The 21,430-nt window shown below is 44.6% G+C and overlaps 1 protein-coding gene across 1 annotated transcript; it reads right to left on the bottom strand.

The window, feature by feature from the left end:
• Positions 1 to 138: 138 nt before the first annotated feature.
• FSD2 (fibronectin type III and SPRY domain containing 2) lies at positions 139 to 15,711 on the bottom strand. The gene is made up of 12 exons (XM_066636322.1): positions 15,271 to 15,711; positions 15,090 to 15,185; positions 14,285 to 14,518; positions 13,299 to 13,321; positions 12,819 to 12,940; positions 11,655 to 11,819; positions 9,578 to 9,712; positions 8,608 to 8,761; positions 7,288 to 7,421; positions 5,157 to 5,289; positions 1,450 to 1,626; positions 139 to 388 (listed from the first exon to the last, which is right to left on the bottom strand). The coding sequence occupies exons 1-12, from the start codon at positions 15,709 to 15,711 to the stop codon at positions 139 to 141; spliced, it is 2,064 nt and encodes a 687-aa protein (XP_066492419.1).
• Positions 15,712 to 21,430: the final 5,719 nt, after the last annotated feature.

Raw genomic sequence — 21,430 nt, 5'->3', positions numbered from 1 at the left:
AAAGCACAGCTATCCAGAACTGTACAGTGCAATCCAGTGACCAAACCAAGTTTAAATAAGAGGGCATGGCCATAATACGCAACCTGCCATTTAATAGTGTTCAGTGTTTTGCATAAATCAAGATGTGCTGAGCCATAATCATGACATAGCATATGAGGGAATTGGGATGCCATTTTGAATCCTCAGCATGCCGGCATCTTCTAGAGCAAAACAGGGACACACAAAACCCTGGAAGCAGCTGTGGAAGGTGTACAGGTGCTGAGCGATATCCGTGTTGAAAAATGACAGCATTCCTTTGTCATAATCCAGCAGCAGGCCGATTCTTCGAGGAGGGACTGTAATCCTGATGTCTGGGGTCTCCCCATTGTTGAGAAATTCATAGGTGTGTCTGTGCAAGAGAAGAGTGGATATATTCAGAAGTCCTCAGAAGTGGGCCTGCCTTAGCTGGGGTGGCTTTGGAAGAGGCAGTGAGTTCTCTGCCTCTTCCCAGAATGGTTAACAACCCATTCGCCTCCCTCAAAAAGGAAAATGCAAACATACTTTGGGCTGTAGCCTTAGCCAAACTACACCTGACTCTTGGGGTAAAGCTGCATGTGACACTAGAACAGTGGTTCCCAAGCTGTAAGCCACTGGTGGATCGTGACCTGATTTTTGACAAAGGGTGATGGAAAGATCAGATAATCAATTGCTTCAAGCCTTAAAGCTATTGAAAAATCAGATACTGTAGCTGCTAATTACCCTGCAAAGAGCTCAGCTCCTGCAGTTTGCAAGATAGCTGCTGACTGCCCTGCAAGGAGCTCAGCTCCTGCAGTTTGAAAGCAAGTGTAAATATATGGACTTACATTATTTGAGCATCTTTTTCTGGTTATTACTATTTGTAAATAAAAAAATAAATATTATTTCTTTCTAGATCTCCTTTTTTAAAAGTCTGGTAAACCTAGGTGGGCCCCGATAGAGTGTTGTTTTTGAAAGTGGGTCCTGTTGCTAAAAAGTTTGGGAACCACTACACTAGAAACATCTGTGGTGGCATCCAAACTGTGAAACTCTTCTGCACATTCTTTCTCTGCTATTTTTTGGGTGCCAAGCAAAGCCCAGCCTTTAAATGGGCTTTAAATGTGTCTTTAAATGACTTTCAGTTACAACCAGCATTGTTAAGTATCAGCCATTGCTGTTATTGGGGTTTTATGCCCTGTTTCCACTTTCTGTTTGTTGCTTTTCGTTTACTGCCTTGTATGGTTGTCATGCATGTGATGCCTTTTCGTGTCTCATACATGAGCTGTCTTGTGGCTGTCTAGCACAAGGTGAGACGCAATTACCATAAATAAATAAGCTGCTTAAGACCTGGGAAGGCTCTCCATAGAATTTCTCTCTGATACTGTGAGCTGTCTGCTGCACAGAACTGACACCTCTGTGCAGTGTCATCACAGAAGGACCTGGAGGGGTTTGTACCTGGAAGAAGTGGCCATATGTTTCATGCACCAGGAGGAGTGGCTGGTACCCAAGTAGCTACCCCTGGGCACGTTCTCAAAAGCCACACCGACATAATATTCAAGAGTTTCATCCACGTTCACCTCCCAGTAATGTTTTCCTCCAAACGGTATTGGGTTCCCCAGGATGGCAATGGACCTGGCAAGGAAAAAAGGAAGTGTATCATTTAGGACAGATACAACATGGTCCTAGACCAGGGGTCGGCAACCTTAAACACTCAAAGAGCCATTTGGACCCGTTTTCCGGAGAATAGAAAACCTCGGGAGCCACAAAACCCTTTTGACATCTAAAATGAAGATAACACTGCATATATAGTTTTTTTTTTTTTTACCTTTATGCTATGTATAAAAAAACTATAGTGTGTTGCATTTTTGAAATGAATGAACTGCTACAGAGAAAACAAAATTTTATTTCAGCATGCAACAAAAACATTTTGAATGTTGAAATGGGAGAGGGGGTCAGGGCTGCTTGTGGGAAGGGGGGTCAGGGTTGCATGGGGGTCAGGGCTGCACGTGGGAAGGGGGGTCAGGGTGTTAAAACCCCGTTTGTTTACGCGCCCTCCCCCACACGGGCAGGCAGCTGGCGCCGCAGCTCGGGCGGGAGGGGATGCGCAGCGGCGGGGGGGCTTGCCCTCGGGGGCGTCGGGGGCTCTTTGGGCGGGAGCTGCTCCGGCGCCCTCCTCTTCATCCCACCCGCGCCGTCCCTCTCTGATCTGGCCTCACCCATGTTGAGACTGGAAGCTCAGCACTTTGCGACCCACCGGGAAAGCTGAGCCCAAGAGAGGAGGAGCCTCCGGGCGCAGGAGCAGACTATGACGATCCTGCCCGCTCACCCACCGGCCAGCTCGGCCAGGGAGGGGAGGCACGGGGCGGGCAGCTGGGCTGCTTCTCCTGCCCTCGTCAGTGCAGCTGCATGTGCGGGCGCGCTGGCCGTTCGTGCCCTCTCATACATTCGTTGGTGCAGCCGCAGGAGGCGTCGGCGGCTGTGTCACCCCCATTGCCACTTTCACCCGGACTCCGGAACCGCAGCAGACGACTGAAAGAGCCGCATGCGGCTCCAGAACCGCGGGTTGCCGACCCCAGTCCTAGACGGTTAAGAGTGGGAGCTGTCTTATACTGGGTCAGACCAGGGCCCACGAGAGGGAGGTGCAGGGGATAAATTGTATCTGGACCTGGGGTTAAGACGTGGACCCAGGAGCCAAAGGAGGGGATGGAAAAATTTCCCAGATCATTACATTTCTGGATCATTATTGCCCTGTTTCCCTCTCCACTTTCCAACTCGACAATATCCTTATTCAGGTGCACAATCACAACTCTTGGGAACCTGGCTTTTGCCTGTACTCTAATGTAAAATTAATTTTTAAAGAAAACTTATCCTTTAAATTCTCTGTAAATATAACCTCAAATGTCAGCTGTTCAATGTAAGGAGGAAGAAACCCATTTTGGTGCATCGGCATGTCCGATTGCGTGCAAGGTACGGTTGCCAGAGTAACCGTGGCAAGTTTTAGAATAAAGTGGGAAGTGAGGGAGGAAAATCACCCACCCTCCCACCCACCTCGTCTTGAATTCAGTGACGTGTGTAAGATGACGAACTGCCACTAGGCAGTATTCATATAATTATGCTAATTTTAAAATCCCATTGCCGATGGATTAAGAGCACAGAGTTCTGATTGCATCCAATGAGTCTCTTTTTCCGCATTTTTTGGACTTGGTAGAGAGTGGGGCAAAGGAGGAGGAAATGGGGCTCAAAAGCCATCTACATGGGTCATTAAAATGGGGGGCGGGGCGGTGTATGTCTCACAGAACTCAGGAGGGATCGATGGGAAAGAAATCGTTATAAAAGATAATATGAAACACTCATTTAAAGATGCATTAGGAACAGCAGTTCTCGTCAGGCAGCTGGGAGCAATCCATAGTAATTTCCCCTTAATTGTGTTGTTATAAAGCTAGTGAACCCCCCACTCTCTTTCCAAGAAAACCCTGACTGTTGTGCCATTTGAAGCTATAGAAGTAAGCCCTCGTATAGAGTGACGCCGTAAGCTATAGAAGTAAGCCCTCATATAGAGTGACGCCCTCGTCCTCAGCCTGAGAAAAGAGGTGGAAGTTTCCCATGGAGATGATTTGCTTGTTCACACAGCACTTCAGGGCAGCCTATGTGGGTCATCACAATTTGACCGCACATCACCTCTTTGAGAGAGAGGTCAGAGAAGGGACAGATCTACATCACACTCACAGACCGTATTTATAATCAGTGTAGTTGTCTGCAAGAAATCCTACTGTTCAGTAAGGTGATGAGAATTTTTATAGATACATAGGAAGTTGTCTTCTACTGAGTCAGACGTCCGTGGTCTACATAAGTCAGTACTGTCTACAACAGTGATTGTCAACCTTTTTCATCTCATGGCACACTGACAAGGTGCTAAAATTGTCAAGGCACACCCTCAGTTTTTTTTATAATTGACAAGGCAGACCACACTGCCAGCAGGGGGCTCACATCCCCCAAACTCCTGTGGCACACCAATGTGCCGCAGCACAGTGGTTGAAAATTGCCAGTCTACCCTTCAGGGTTTCAGGTGGCGTTGGGGGAATTCATTTGCAAGCCTTACCTGGAGATGTCAGGGATTGAACCTGGGGCCTTCTGTATGCAAAGCATGCGTGTTACCACTGAGCTATGGCTGCAACCCCATCTGGCAGCCCAATCCTATCCACACTTTCTAGGGAGTAAGTCCCATTGATTCTAATGGGACTTACCTCTGTGCAGACATGAATAGGATTGGGCTGTCTGTTTAATTTTTTTGTATTGCAGATATGCCTGAGGACTTTCACAAGGCACTCCAGTGAGCTTTATAGCCAATTGAGATTTGAACCCAGGTCTCTTAAGCCCACACCATAGTCTTCTGAGACTGAAGGATGCCAGCACACCTCTTAAGCCCATACCAAACACTCCAACCTTACCCAATTGCTTTTTTGAATGATAGATCTATCAACGCAGGCGTTGGCTCGGTCATGTTGTGAGAATGGATGATGGCTGGATCCCAAAGGATCTTCTCTATGGAGAACTCGTGCAAGGAAAGCGCCCTACAGGTAGACCACAGCTGCGATACAAGGACATCTGCAAGAGGGATCTGAAGGCCTTAGGAGTGGGCCTCAACAGGTGAGAAACCCTGGCCTCTGAGCGGCCCGCTTGGAGGCAGGCTGTGCAGCATGGCCTTTCCCAGTTTGAAGAGACACTTGGCTAACAGTCTGAGGCAAAGAGCCAAAGAAGGAAGGCCCATAGCCAGGGAGACAGACCAGGCACAGACTGCACTTGCTCCCGGTGTGGAAGGGATTGTCATTCCCGAATTGGCCTTTTCAGCCACACTAGACGCTGTTCCAGAACCACCATTCAGAGCGCGATACCATAGTCTTTCGAGACTGAAGGTTGCCAACAACAAGATCTATCAACCATTGGTAGCCAGGACTGATATACCTGTGACTGGGTTGGCAATGCAAGTCTCTGCAAGAATGATTGGCCTGGCCCAAAGAATCATGGGCGGAAGGAGAAAATGGGTGTCCCACAAACACTTTGCATGGAAGCCTTCTTGCAGCACAAAGTCACACTATAGGAGCAACTGCATCACCATATGAGAAGCACTGAGTACATGAGAAGGGAATTAGAGTTTGGAATACCTCGTAAAGCTGTTTTCGTGGAAGGACAGCTGGCTCTTTGGACTCTCAGTTTTGCGACACACAATTGAAAATCCATCATCTAGGACAGACAGCAAAGGATGAGCCGTCTCCTCGTTCAGAGTAAAGACTGTGCCTGTAAGACAAGGGAATACTTAAGAACCTAAGAAGAGCCCTGCTGGATGAGGCCAAAGGCCCAACTGAGCCAGCTTCCTGTATCTCACAGGGGCCCGCCAGATGCCTCAGGGAGCACACAAGATAATAAGATACCTGCATCCTGGTGCCCTCCCTTGCATCTGGCATTCTGAGGTAGCCTACTTCTAAAATCAGGAGGTTGCACATACCCATCATTGCCTGTAAACTGTGATGGACTTTTCCTCCAGAAATTTGTCCAATCTCCTTTTAAAGGCATCTAGTCCAGATGCCATCACCACATCCTGTGGCAAGGAGTTCCATAGACTAATTACACACTGGATAAATAAATTTTTTTTGTCTGTCCTAATTCTCCCAACACTCAGTTTTCGTGGATGTCCCTTGGCTCTGGTGTTGTGTGAGAGGGAATGGATCCCTCTCTCCATTCCCTCTATAATTTTATATGTCTCAGTCATGTCCCCCCTCAGGTGCCTTGTAATTGGTAGTGATTGCTGAACCCTGAAAATACAAATGATTCCTGCCGAGTGAGCCCATTCACTCACTGCCTAGAGTTTTGAACTTTTAAAGACAAATCTGACTCAGGTAATCCAAATGTGATGTGTTGCATCCATGAGAGTGCAAGGCAAACAAAGATATGGGCCACCATTAAAGTGAAAGCAAACATGTCAGGTTAGAGGAGATGGCGTCTTACAGTTCAAAATGCCTTCTTGAATTTCAGCCTGCTGAGATGTAGCGCCAATGATCATGTCAGTGACGTGATTTTGGGTGTGTAGGTGGGGGGAAAATGACAGCTACTCATTTCTACCTGTGGATTTGAAGATTGCTTATTTATTTCTCCAAGGATTACCCAGACAACCTGAGCTTGGCAGACCTTTCTTGCTGACAGGAGGGCAAAACTGCAGCTTACAAGAAACACAGGGCTGCCACTGAAAACAGCAGCTGCATGTCCAGTTCTGACCATCTGCATTGTAGCATCTCTTACCCTGGTGTTATGGTGGAGCAATTTTCACAACCCCATGACTAGCTGCTGCTGGGACCTTAGAGCTGGGACATACACAGCATAACAGTGTGATGGGATAGGATAAGTTGTACTGTCTGTTACTGGTGGTGGGGTGTGGGAGAAGGGAGAAGAACTTGACACAGTGCTACTATTTTTTTCTCACAATGTGTATTTCTGACCTTAGAGTGTGTGCAGGAATAACTTTCAAACAGTACAGCCATGTTTAATCAATTAACCAGTTAGATTAATTGATTAAAAACTTTTAGTTGATTAAAAGCTACTTTGATCGATAAAGAAGTAGCTTTTTAAAATGTGTGTGTGGATTAAAATATATGTTACTACAATATTATTTTTTCAAAAGGGTTACAGCTAGTTGGAGTGCCACGACCAGGTCGCTCTTCACTTGTACTTTGTCCTATTGCCCCTCCCCATTCACTGAGATGTCTCCCCACTTTTGTCACTCACAATCAGTAGAGGCATTTTGCCTTAGCCTTAGTTTATACACAGTTCAGGTGAGCAGCTACAATATACAAAGGAGACCGCATTACAGGCTGAACACATCTTGCTGCCTTCATTGGTCCATCATGGTCTACACCAGGGGTGCTCAAACTTTCAACTTTAGGGACCCTGGACCTTTAAACTTGTGTAGGAGAGATAATTTCAGCAGGTGCAGCTTGTCATCTGTGGGATGACAAGTTGCACCTGCTGAAATTCTCTCTTCTATACACTTGTTAAAGGTCGAGCATCCCTAAAGTTGAACGTTTGAGCACACCTGGTCTACACACACTGGTAGCAGTTCTTCAGGATTTCTAATATGGGTCTGTCCTACTTGGAGACACTGCTGGAGTTTGGATTTGGGACCTTCTGCATGTAAAGCATGTGTTCTGTGACACATGAGCTCTGTGCCTATCTCCAGGTGAGCTCTAGCACAGTGCATCTCATTTTGCAACTACAAATACTACATGTTGTTGTCATTACTACCTGTGCTAAGGATACAGACAGGTTTGCTTCTTTCACTACAGCCTCCCATGTTCATGGCTTTCACAGACAGGAGGTAGTTCTGTCTTGGCTCCAACTGAATCAGAGTTTCACAGTTTGGAATTCCAACAATGGACCTGGAGAAAAAATGGAAAGAACTCCAAACATCGTTGTCTGTTACAGGAGCAACAAAAAGAAAGGCTCTCAGTGTGAGATCCTCTGAAATGGTGAAGCAACAAGGCTAGAGCACATAAGGCTAAACGTCCAAGCATTTAGATGAGACATAAGATAATTTACAGCCCAATCCTGTGCATCTTCGCTCTGGAGTAAGTGTCACTGGCTTCATTGTGACTTATTCGGAGGTAAACATGTATAGGAGTGCAGCTTTAGCATTTTAAGTGTTTAAAGTGTTACGTGCTTGAGTTTGTTTAGTGTTGAAATTAAAAACAAACAAAAACAACCCTGGAAATGGTATACAAAACTACGAATATAAATTAAATGAGATTTCTGGAAGAATTCTTCCACAGGATTTTTCTAAATCCCTGGGACCAGAACCGCTCATGGAAAGAAGATGATTCGCCTGAGATTCATTTGCTTTACACACCAAGAAGAATGAGGTGGTAGAATGGGCAACACCACTCCAGATTGCAGTGAAGGGAAAGTGTCCCCATCCTGCATGTTCCTTTCATTGTTAAGCTAACACTCACTCATCCCTTCCATGACCTACTTCATATGGGGGCGGACACAATGTGTGTCTGCCATCATGTCTCACTAGGTTCTAAGACTCAGTGGTTTCAATAGAATCTGGGCTGAGGGCCAGCCCCAGGAGTGGCAGGGCCCAAAGTAGTGCATTTGCACAGGCCCCCCACCCACCCTCCTGTGCCCCCCCACTCCCCAACCAGCCACGGCAACAGCAGCTGCAGCAATTCCTGTGCGAGTAGTGCTTTGTGTGAAGAGTTCCATCTGGAAATTGTTGGTGGTGATGTCATCAAGTCACCACCAAGTGCTTCTGGGAAGCCCATTTTGGGCCAACAGACACAGGGTCGGGCAGTAGGGCCATCACGGCCCTCGTTGTGCCCCAGCACAGACGATTCCATGCCAGGGCAGTGTGGCAGTGTGCGTGGGGCATCTCCAAAGCACAGGGCTGGATTCTTGGCCAAACTTGTCCTAAGGCTGGCCCTGTCTGTGCTTGCCGGTCTCTGAACTGGACCCAAAAGTCTGTGAGATGAAATACAGCCTTCTTCCTCACTCAGCCATTTCTGGGCTTTGAAAACTAAGACACAAAATATAGCATTGGATTGAAAATGTGACCTGGCTGCTCACTCTGTGATAACATTTCCATCCTCTCCTTCTGTCAGCTTGGACAATTCCACAGTGTAGGAGTCCACAGGATTTGTGTTCCCTGATTCCCAGCACACCAGGACTGCACGTTCACAGCTTTGGATCTTCTTGCTTTTGATAACGGGTGGCAAAGGAGCTAAAAGCAGGTCAGAGAAATTGCTCTCAGTCATCTGATCATCAGATACACTCAACGGTGTCTCTAAGGCAGTGCGGAGAGTGTGGGCCACACCAGGTGATGCGTATGGGTGGAGTGACACCACTATTGGTGAGCATTTTTAAAATCTTGGTATTTCCGAATAAACCATTATGTTATACATCATTCCAGGCATCATGTCATGCAGAATGCAATGAAACAAACTGCACTGAAATATCCCTACCCTATCAAAAGTTATAGCCAAAAAGCCAGCGGGGTGGGGCAATGGTGCATCTCCACACCCACCATCCGGGCATTGCCCTGCCCACTGCATGGGAGGAAGTCCATCATGGGGTGACATGCTGGCCTCCCACTCTGTGCGATGCAACCCTATTGATGCCACTGGATACGAGCAAAACCTGGTTGTTATTATTACTGAAGGGTTTCATTTTTCATGAAACTATTACCAGTTTCCAAGTTTCATAATCAATGAAAAAAAAAGACCCCAAATCACCAATACCTGCCCTAAACCCAAACAGTAGCATAATCAGCACTTAATTAAATTTATGGGCCCTCAGTGCCAAATGACCGTCATACTCCACTGCCGGGCAGTACGCATAAAACCCAAAGAACATGTGGCCTGTTTTCCCCACAGACAACTTTTGAAAACAATTGCCTTCTTCTTTTGGAGAGGGGCTGTGGCTCAGTGACAGGGCAGCTGCCTTGCCATCGATGGCTGGATTGGCCACTGCTTGATAGCCTCTGCACAGTTCAAACCTCAAGTAAAGGTTACAAAAACCATCCCCGGAACACACTGACCTGTCATGTAGACGGCTCTTTCGCTAGCTGGACCAATGCCTGCCCTGTTCTGTGCTCGTACCCAGAATTCGTACTGGGCATTCGGTGTCAGATTGATCACTGTGGAATAGGTTTCCTTCACATTCAGCATAAACTCTGAAATGGGAACAGTAGACGATGCAGGTAATTATTTTTAAGTGGCATAAAACACATTCCTAAATGGGAACACTAATTCCAGTGCATTGAGTGGCAGTGGATGGGTGGGGGGGCAGAGGAGAGAGTCTCAGCAAGGTTTAGAACTCAGCTCTTGGACAGCTCCCAGAATCAGTTGCAAAAACATATTGCGATAGTTCACTTTTGTATGCCTTTGAAGTACAAGGATGCCTATTTTCGAAACACAATTCCAACAGCCAACTCAGGCAGGATGGGGGGACGGGTTGTTATTGACAAGGTGACCTCTGGTGGGCTCCCTTCTGCTCACCATGCGAAGGACACAGGCTCCCTTCCTTCTTTATTGGGCTAGCAACAACAATGGTGTTTTTACACCATCCAATGTCACAACCATCTGCCATGCTTTTCCCCACCTCCACAGTGCCCCACACAGCATAATGACACAGTGTGCTCCATGCAGTGAGGAAAAAACATGGCAGTCAGTGGCTACCAGCTAGCACACATCTGCTGCTGCTGGCTCACTGAGAATTTAAAAAATGCACATCTGCTGGCACACTAAGGAAAGCTCACCCAGCAAGAAGCCACTGGTTGCTAACTTCCTCAATCTTTCCTGGAGACAAGCTCTTGCTGCCCCCTCCATAGCACATTGGGCCCTCCACAGCTTCCTCAAGGCATCTTGTGCTGATGCCATCCCTACCTCTGTGTTTTACATGGAATGATCAGTGCTGCCTCTTTATAACAGTCACTGCTAAGAGTGTAGAATTGGTGAGTCGACTAAAAATGCAAGGACTTTGAGGAATAAAGATCTGGGCTTGGATGGTAACTGCCTTGCCTGAAAGAGAATAGAGTTCAGCTGGCAAAAAAAGGAGCTCTCCTGACTTGCCCTGCAGCCTTCCCCTCTTCCAAAATCTGCTCCTGAGTGTTGGAGGACCCCTGGCAACAGGATGGCATGTGGCACAGGGGGGCTGCATCAGAAAGGGAGGATTCAAGGGCAGCTGTCCATCCAGGTGAATGCCACCAGGATGGGGGGTCCAATGGGGAGCACCTGCCTCCATCCACCTGCCAGCTTCCTCTGCTCCCCCTTGCTTATGGAATGTGAAAAGGAAGAGGAGAATGGAGCAAAAGAAGGAGAGTTTAGAGGAGAGTCTCTCCCCCCAAATTGAGACAGTGCCCAGAAAAGACTGCTGGAATACCTGCCTTAACTGTCCACTGAAAAATGAGCAGAGATGGGGCCAGGTGGGACTTCCTTAGGAGGATAAACCACAATCTCAACACCCTGTACCTCATGCCCGTCCAACATACTTCTGTCTCTATCAGTGGGGAGACGTAAGAACATAAGAACAGCCCCACTGGATCAGGCCATAGGCCCATCTAGTCCAGCTTCCTGTAAGGCTAGCTATCCACAGTGGTTGAGAAGGGAGTAATGGCCTGGCTCAGTTTGTAATAATTAAAAATCAGACTATGCTACTTGATAGTCATTTGACTTGGTAGCAATGAGTCTAGAGCAGTCATTTTCAAACACTGCATCAGCATATTGGTGTGATGTGAATGGTCTTCAGGTGTGATGTAGGACTTTGGAGAAGGGTCATTTATTAGTAGGGCCATTGAATATGTGAACCCACACTGACAGCGCAGTGCAACCTGTCAAATGTCAAAAGTGGGTGGTGTGCCTTGACCATTTTAGCACCTTGGTAGTGTGCCATGAGATGAAAAAGATTAAAAATTTCTGGCCTAGAAGTCATATCTCTTTTACCCCTACGATGCGGACTGGTCATAATTTGCAAGGTTGGCAAGTGACAGTTCTATTCAGGTGGCTGCAACGATCGCATTCATGTGCAAGGTCCAATTAGATCTTGCTACTAGCTGTCAGGCACGAGCATCCCCCCCCCCGCAATCCTTTCAAAATGTTGGGTTTCCACCTCCTTACCAGTTTGCTCTTCTTTTGAAGTATCATTGCTGATACGTTTGTAGTACAGCTGGTAGCTCTCAACAATATCTTCTGAGAAGAAGCTCCAGCAGACTCTCACGGATGTGCCAGTTGCTGAATTGGGCTCCTGGGAGTTCATGACTGGTGCACAAGGAGCCAAAAGTGCTGGGATAGGGAGGGAGGGGAGAATCTGTTTAGAGACTTTATGTGGTGAACATGAAAGGTCTTGGGAAACTATGTGAAGGATATACATGGACAGCTGGGACTGCACAGGCCTCTAATTCCCTGCAGTTAATAGTGAAAATCAAAGCAAAGTTTAATCTCAAAATGTATCTCTCTCTCTCTCTCTCTCTTTGTGTGTGTGTGTGTGTAGTTTTGATGTGGAGCAGTGGATCTGCTGCTTTGCCTCTACCTATGCGTGCTGTTTGTCTCTAACTATGTCGCCCCAGAGAGACTTATAAAAAAGCAATTAGGGAGACACTCTATTCCCCGCCCAAACTCCAGCCCTGTACTGCTACCCCTGGAAATTCTCACTGTCTGGGGAAGTGGGGAACATGTAACAATATTTTAAGTAAGGGACCAAACTTTCTAGACTTGGGCCAGTTTTAAGCGAAGCTGTTAACTTTCTATATTTACTTTATTTTTTAGCCATCCTGCCTTGGTTTTATGTTTTTAATTTGTCTTTTGAGAGAGAAAATGTACATTTAAGAACACAATATCAAAACAATTGCAAACAGAAATTGAGATGTAGCTGTTTCAAGACCATTACAAAGAGAAACTGAGATGTATCTGTTTACAAAACATGGGGGGGGCAGATATAAAGATATTTAAGCAATAGATACTATTACATATTTCACACGCTATACATACACATCTAGGACAGACTTCCAAATATCTTCTGTGTTAAATTTATTACTGCCCTGATGCTTCCCTGTGTTTCATTGTGTTTAATTGTTTTTCAAACAGTTTTCATTTGGTGTTGTTTATGGAAGCCACCCTGGGAATAGAAGTACTGAAGAGCAGTGTATAAGTAATCTTAATAAGATCACTGAAATAAAAGCTCCTCATTTCTGTCTTTTTAGCAGGCTTGCACTGGGAGAAATTACAGGCTTCTATGAGCTCTATTACTCTAAAAGTGGACCCCGGAATAAAGAAGATGAATACCCGGAACAGTATTAATGGAATCCATTACTCTTTGAACATCGGAGAAATTTATGACTTGGGTTTCAAAGTCTGCTGATGTTGGAAGTTCTATATCCACATTCTTTTTCAAGAATTCATCCAATCTGGAAGTGCAAGAAAAATTGGTATGAGATGACAACTCTTAAGAAATTGGCTGTAGCTAACACTGGAGCTATGGATTGTGTTGCATGGTGATTTGATCCTGGATGGAATCTTTCCCAGGAATCTACCTGGAGGTGTCACAAACTGAACCTGTGTGTGTGTGTGTGTGTGTGTGTGTGTGTGTGTGTGTGTGTGTGTGTGTGTGTGTGTGTGTGTATCCCCCTTTGCTATTCTCTATTTGATATCTAACGCAGAACATCCAAATCGCCCTCCCCAGTGGTAAAAAAAATGCGTAAAATAGTTTGAAACTCTTTAATGCCATCCCAAAACCTGCCTAAAATTGTTGTTGCTCAGTATTACCTGTAAATTGTAGCTACTGCAGTCTGTAACAGAGAGAGAGAGAGAGAGAGAGAGAGAGAGCTTTAATAATAGGAAGATTTTGCAAAAATTTATTTGCTAATTAACTGCAGGCAGACTTCAAGCTTGTGGGATCTATTCTGTTTTTTTTTTTTTTAACTAGAACCCCAAATCCTGTGATTATACTATAAAATGTACTTCCTTCCCAATATATATTGCCATACAAAATTAGAGTGATCCTTCACAGAGACTGAAACTGTGTTATACTCCCAGAGGAAGCACTTGCTTGCAGGAAGGCAGTTTCTGCAATGTGTTTAGATTGTCGCATTCATTCATCACCATGCAGGAATTTCTATCATCTGGGTATTTGAGGATCCTTCCTTTCGTTTGCACAAATTGAGCTCCTTGGCAAAATGAACAAGGCCATGCAGGGGATGGGGAAGTAAATCTCCCCCAAAGTAACAGCATAAAGCTGCCTGATGCAAGCAAGAACAAACAGAGATGCTGAATCCCAATTAATATTTTCAATCGTCTGGACCTTTCTGTAAATGGAAAACAAAAGGGCCACCTTCCCAGTCCAAAGTCAAGATGATAGTACACTCATCCATCACTGAGTTCACCAGAGGACAGGTGCCTGCAAATGTGCTTCAGTTGTGCTGCATTTATCATCAATAACACTGGTGCAAATTCCCTGGCACTATGAAAGGAGCATCAGCTGGCAAGGTTGGCTCCTTGAGACAGGGCACAGCCATTTAGAAGGACTTCAGCTCCATGTATATATAGTCCAGGGCCATTGCCAGTATTCTGGCAATTCTGGCATTTGCCTCTGTTTTGCCCCCCCTGCCTGGAGAAAGAGGAGGGGGACCACTTGCACACTGCGGTGAGGCTCCCTGCAAAACTTAGTGCTTTGCACCCCCTCTAGCTATGCCACTGCAAAGTGATTTGCATTTGATCTCTGTTTATTTTTTTCACTGGGTCAGTTTCCTTACCTTGACTGTATCTGCTGTATTGTCGCGCTGGCCAAGATCCTCAATTTTTTCCATCAGGTCTTTACAGGTGTCCAGGTTTTCTCCACAGCTGACCAGCTGCTTGTACAAGGCTTCCAGTTTCTCCTTCTTTTCTTCTCCCAAAGCCTGCATGTTCTCCTCATACTTTTGCTCCAGGGTCTGCATCACATCATCGTAATGTCTCTCAAAGTTCTGCTCCTGCTTGACAAAATTCTCCTGGAAAGGATTTGGGTTTTGATTGAATTTTCTTAGAATTTGTCTCAAAATGACTTGAAGATCTATGGCCAGACCTTACGCGGTATAACTACACCTCACACTTATGTTAGCCAGTTTATACCATGTCATTGTTGCAGCTTCCCTCAAGAAATCCTGGTACTATAGAGACCGTAGGCTCTGTGTCACAGATCCCAAAAGGAATGGTTGCTAAAACCAGTTTGTTGAGTTGATGTGCCAATATTTTTCTATGACCTCAAGAGGCTATAATGCAGGGGTTCCCAAAGTATGCATTGCAACATTCGGGCATCACGGCACACTCACAGGGGCACCACAGAATTCCCTGGTGGCCTCTTTTACCTGTTCCCCTGGGCCCTGCCATCTTGGTTCTCATAAAATCCTATGAAATTTGGGGGCTGCCATCTTGGATCTCACAAGCCCAGCTGAACTGGGAAGAAGGCTGTGGGGGCATCATGACCCAGGTAAGTTTGGAAACCACTGCTATGATGTTTGCAAGTTTATCATGAATAGGCTACAAAATCTGTGAGAAATACAGGTGAGATCATTGTATTACCTCTACAGTGATAAAAATTTCCTCCAGGTGACTAGAAAAATTCTCCAGGTGAGCAATTTGATCTTCAAATTTGCATATGTTTTTTTGAAGCTCATCCTATTTAAAAACAACAATCATTAACACACTGATTTATCATTTAAAGAGAGATTCCCCATTCTCGACTGATGCCCATTGCTCTTACCTTTGCAATTTCAACCACACTGACAAGAGGGATCACTTCATGCTCTTCATGATCACTACACCATTGGTCAAGGGCTCTGATTGGAACACAGCATGTAATGCAGTATGTATCTATGTCTTTATCCACGCTGGGGGTGCTGTGATGATGGCTGTTTGCTGCATCAGTGGTTGAACTTGACTCAGTCGCGGCTGCAGTACCTTCAGAACTAGGGGCAACCTCAACTAGCTGTTTAACTTTTGTTTCCTCATCCTCGTCAAGATGGGACGATTTTGCTAGGCCTTCCAAGCCTTTGGCTGACATCTTCCTCTTTTCCTGCAAAACCAGATCTCGCCTTTGGAAGGGCTCTTCTGAAAAGATTTCCAAGTCTTCGTTTGAGTTGTAAAGATCAAGGTGGTAATACCCCAGGCCTTCTGAATCATTATTCTTGGATTGCGGATCCATTGTGGAATCAAGAAAAACCTAGACAGCACCAGTCTAACAGCAGCAAAAGCTTCTTGAGTTAGGAGCAACAGAGGAACAATATGCTACGAGATCTACAGGACAAGTAAAGGAAGGACAACTAACCCATGATGCCATACAAGAAGGAATAGAATAAAGATACTTCTATGAGCGGAGAAGGTCACCAGAGATGTTGTATACCCTGAAAATGACAGTATCCCCTACTGGCAGTTTAGTTCCCCAACTGCTGAAGAGGAAGAGGCAAGGGGGCTTTTGGGGGGAATTGGTTTGCCTGTAGGCCTTCTGGGGGAGGGTGAAGGGGTGGCAGTCACATTTCGACCCCAACTCAAACTGGCCTTCTGATAAAATGAGCTCCGTGCTGAGGATCTAGCAACATTAAAAATATTAACTAATAGAACTGCCATACATTTTGTTGGACCAAATACAGATTTGGTTTACAAAGCATGAGTGCATTTTACAGAATACAGCTTGGGACCATCTGCAGAAACACAGTTTTCTCATTGCATAAGGCTGCCCTTCAGCAGCTACCTTGGAACTAAATAGATTAAGCCTTAATTCAAGCTTTTTAAAAATATTATGCATATATAGTGTTACAATCAGCGCTTCAACTCCTGGGCAGCATGTTTAAATCACTGAGCTTCAAAAGCCTACAATCTAAAAAAGGAAGAATGTTGCCAATCCGAAACTTGCCTTCTGCCTTAAGGATCCATAAATTCCTCTTCACATCTAGTTCTCCTAACAAATCTTGATTTTCCCATGAAGGCAAAATGCCCTGCCAGTTTTCAGTGACTGCAGCTGGAAGACTTATTGCTGTAACCCTAGACCAACTGTTTCTTTCAGAGAGTGGCACGTCTGCAATGAGCACAAATATAGACTGGCATCAGCTGCCCTTCAGTCAAAAGCTACTTAAGTATCACGGGTGAAAATGTCAGCTCCAGAAAACTTCTGGAGAAAAGTTCCAAGGAGTTTGGAGGTTTGAAGACTTTTGCAAGAGCCTCTCCCCTTAACAGCAAGCGAACAAAAGATATCTTAAAAGAGCTGTTGGATTGTTTTTTTGTTTGTTATATCACCTAAATAATGTGTAAGGGCGAAACTAGACTGGATGGGGCAGCTGCATGCATTAGATTGAAAGAAAATATGGTATTACAGAGTATCAGAAGAGGGTCAGAACGTGTCCATGTTCAGATTCCGGCACTGGGCAACCTTGAGCCATATATCCTCTCACAATCCAGCTTGCCTTATAGGAGCACATGGATGGAGGGGGAGAAAGTAGAATCTGTTACCCTCCACAGTGCTACACTCTGTTGTTTTAAGTAAATGTGTCTCCCAGTCCCACTTTGATACTGGAATTGTTACAGCACAGTCCTATGCATGTCTACTCAGAAGTAAGTTCCAGTGTGTTCAGTTGGGTTTACTCCCAGGACTAGTTTTAGTAGCTGTAATCCGCAATCCTATTAACAGTTAGCTGAGAGTAACCCCATTGACTATAATGGGACTTCTTAGTTGACATACGTAGGATTGGGCTCACAGACTGGGGGAAAAGTACTTCAAAGAGAAGTGCCACAGAGTTCAGAGAATATAAGGTTTTGAGGGATGTTTTAGCCCAGGGGTGTCCAAACATTTTGGCAGGAGGGCCACATCATCTCTCTGACACTGTGTCGGGGGCCGGGAAAAAAAAAGAATAAATTTACATTTAAAATTTGAATAAGTTTACATAAGTGAATATATTTGAGATGGAACTTATATGAATGAATGAAGGTATTGCAGTAGTTCAAGGCCTATAAAAGGCCTTGCACAAAGCAAGGCCAGCCTTTCCTTTGCTGCCACTGCTGCATCACAGACATGAAACAGCAAGTAGTGGAGGAAGCCCTCATCCCACAGGTCAAGTGAGAGGTCGAACAGCCGTCCTCACACTGAGAGCAGTTGCTTCAGGCCAGCATGGGCTCCAGCAAGTCTCTGGAGGGCCAGAGTTTCATTGGAGACTGGGTGCTCCCTGCGGGCTGACTTGGGAGCCCCCGAGGGCTGCAAGTGACCGGGGTTTGAGCACCCCTGTTTTCACCTATGATTCCCCCAAGAATTTGCTGACTGATTTAAAGAATCTTTTTGGTGCTCTAAAAAACTGCAGGCAAGTAGTGAAAGCAAAGAAGGTTGGTGAGATAAATTGCTCCATCAGGCCTGCAGTGTTGCAAGGTCAAAAGCAAACTCAAAAGCAAGCTCAGTAGGCAAGAGTGGTGATCGTCTGCAAGCTTTATTTCGTTGCCAGCAATGGGCTTCTCAGGGACTCCTGTCCAAAGTGAAGAGAGCAATGAGAGCCATGTGGGAACTCTCAGAGCCTTCAGAGAAAAGCAATTTTCCAGTGTGAGCTTCTCCCTTATATTTGATTCTGGCTCCTTTGTCTGAGGAGTCTTACATTTCTCATTGGCTGGTGTGTGACATCAGAAATGGGGGCTTTTTCAGGATTGGCCACAGATAACTCTACAAACATTTGATTGGTTGGCTTTAAGTTACAAACTCCAAAAAAGGCAAAATGTACATTTGAGACATATAGAAAACATTGTTTCCAACAACCACTAGATGGCACTCTTTATTCATTTACTGGCCTTTAGTATGTCTTGTGCTTATTTCTGACTGACAGAGTTACTGTTATCTTTCCAAATTCCTTTCTGTCTGGTCTCATCAATCACTGTGAGCTTTCCATCAATCTCTGTTTAAACTAAACCTTTGGTCTTTCCCTCTATTCCACGTGTAATTTGTATAGTGTTATAAACATATTTAATACAAGACTAACTTCTTATTGTAAATAAGGATTTTAAGAGACCTTTCTCTTTATTTTAATTAAATCCAGCTTCTTTTGTCAACTTAGAGGCTCTCATTATGTTTTGCTAATTAGGGGCTTTATTATCTTGTTCCTGTCCAGCTGTTTCTGCGGGTGTCTGTATCTTGGAAAACTCTATTTTAATTAGCAACAGATTTACTGTCTTTGCCAAGGCCTTTTTCCCATTAAAATGTCTCCAACCTGTGTATAACCTTTAGTTTTATGTTTCTTGGTGCCAAGAGATATCGGCTTCCTGATTAATTGGTGCAGGCGCATCCTGCTTCCTGCCTCCTCCCTAATTCTTTGTATGTTGTATCTAATCTCACCTTAAGTTGTAACTTTCTAGTTCCAATTATAAGTATCTAAATCTGTCACTTTGAGTCTACAGAGATATACAGAGTTCTTATCTTGTGAAGAGTAACTTTTCTTAGAGTCTCCTTGTTAGACTCTCTTAATTAACTTTGCCAGACTTCTGCCTATTCAAGGTTGCATTGGAATTACATTTTCAAACTTGTGGCTTTAAGTAAACTTAATAGTTTTTCACCTTTCTGTGTATTTTATGCTTTAATCTAAAATTCATTACTATGCCTTTATATATACTGATTACATTTTTAAAACAATCTCTATAATTATTGAGGCATTAACGAAATATTGGCATGCAAGCATGCTAACTTAGTAATTTATCTGACACTTCTGTGGTGCTTTGTGATCTTTTGACATGAAACTTTCTAATAGCTCTTCCCAGTGCATATTTTGGTTTAAAAGGGAAAGCCTGTTTGAATTATATTTTAAAAGTCCAAAAAGCCCTTTTTTCCAAGAGTATTCATCTGTTCGGTTTAGTTTCATTTATCATACTAGCAATTAGCTTGACAGATGGAAATTCCAGCTTCTTAACATACAAGCTTGGGAGTGTATTTCACTCCCTTTTTCATGAAGCGGTTCACCTTATCTGATGTCCTTGACAGTTTGCTAAGAAGCATTCCTTAATTTACAGCCTGTTTCTGTTTGCACTTTCAGAGACCAGGAAAAATGCTTTCTTTGTTCCAAACTTATAAGCATTGCTAAGCAAACAAAAACTTTTCCTTATCTCCTAAACATAGAAACTAATAACTAATTTAGCTATAAACACCCATAAACATAGCATAAACATTAAGCTTGTGAACATTTACATAAATGATTAGTTTTAGCATAAATGACTTGCTTCCATTGCCTTGTCTCACGAGAGCACACCTTGTGAGACGTTGTGTTAAATGCAGCCCACCCATCATCGATGAGGGCCTAGGGGAGTTTCACTAACTTCCTTCCTTTACTGCCTGCCCGGGGGGGGGGGGGAGAGGTATTTGTCAAACAATTGGCAACACACAGTGGGTGGGGAGCAGTTGGTGGCCCTTCTGTTGTCACAGGCCTTTACAAAGGCTGCAATTCTATGCCCATTTACCTGGGGATAGTGCACAAGCCCCATTGAACATGGAGGACGCTTTTGAGTAAATGCGCATAGGATTGCACTTCATGAGAATGCACATGAAATACTTTAATCACACTAACAGCACAACCCAACACATGTGTACTGAGAAGTTAGGACTAAATCCCACTAAATCTAGAACTGCAGCCTTGAATGTACTATATAAATAGTAAGTGTTACATATCATCATGCACTCATTATGTTCCCCTCTAACCAGCAAAGACTCATCTTCTTTCTGTGGTTTAGGAGAGAGAGCATACATGTTCATCCCTGTATGGTGGCCCTCTCTTCTTCCCAGTGGGGATTTTTTTGGTGTCTTCCTCATGCCTTTCTGCTTGTTTGTTTGGATTTCAAGATTGTAAGCCACTTCGGACAGAAAGTCATCTTCTCATCCCTTTTGCTAATAAAACTGCCTTAATTTCTGTCGTTGTTGAAAAAGCAGTATTTGAATATTATTATTATTATTATTATTATTATTATTATTATTATTATTAATTTTATTCATATCAAACAACACAGCTGATAATGATCGTATACACACAAAAAACACAACATTTATCAATTGGTAAATCCTCATGCACACGGACATCTGCCTGACATCTAGGTGTAGATGAGGTACCGACGAAGGATGGAAGCTGTGCCAATTATGGCGGTCTCATGTAATTCAATTGGTGTTATTGCCAGGGCATCCAGTTGTGCAAAGTACTCGTTAAATTGTGTTGATATTGTCCCTAATGCACCAGTTACTATTGGCGGCACTTTTACATGTTTCATCCAGATACGTGTCAATTCTGTGCACAGGTCGAGGTATTTGGATACTTTCTCCTGTTCTGTCTCCAAATTTGCGCATCGCCAGGCATGGCAACACTGATGATTAACACGTGCCTGGCTTCTGTGATGGTAACATCTGGAGTATTGGCCTCCACGCGTCTGTCAGTCTGTATCTGAAAGTCCCAAAGGATTTTGACCTCTTCATTTTCTACCACCCTTTCTACCTGGTGTTGCCACTGCTTTTCTGACACGGGAATGTTGAAACTTTTCAGTGGCATTCCTAGGGGGGGCGTGGGGGGGTGCGGATCGCACCGGGTGATGCGCACAAGGGGGGGTGACGCGCACTGGGGGTTGACATGCTAAATTGTGGTGGTTAGGAGTAATACCATCAGGTTATATACCGTTGGATGCGGAATGTCCAGCAGAATGCAGTGCAAAAAACCAGAGTGAAATATCTCCTTTCTATCAAACGGTATAGCCAAAAAACCAGAACAAAAAATGCATGGAGCCCTATGGAAAGAGAAACTGAGCCATATAGCGCATTTACTCGTGAGTAGGCGAACTTGCCATAGTCCGTCGGAACAGGCAGGCTGAGAGGAATCCAGTGACACCAGAATGGTACCAATCCAATGAAGACAGCCCCAATAAACATC

Source organism: Tiliqua scincoides, chromosome 8 (assembly GCF_035046505.1).
Source record: "Tiliqua scincoides isolate rTilSci1 chromosome 8, rTilSci1.hap2, whole genome shotgun sequence".
Lineage (NCBI taxonomy): Eukaryota > Metazoa > Chordata > Lepidosauria > Squamata > Scincidae > Tiliqua > Tiliqua scincoides.
Note: the sequence above shows the minus strand (reverse complement) of the source record. Positions and strands in the feature narration are given on the sequence as shown.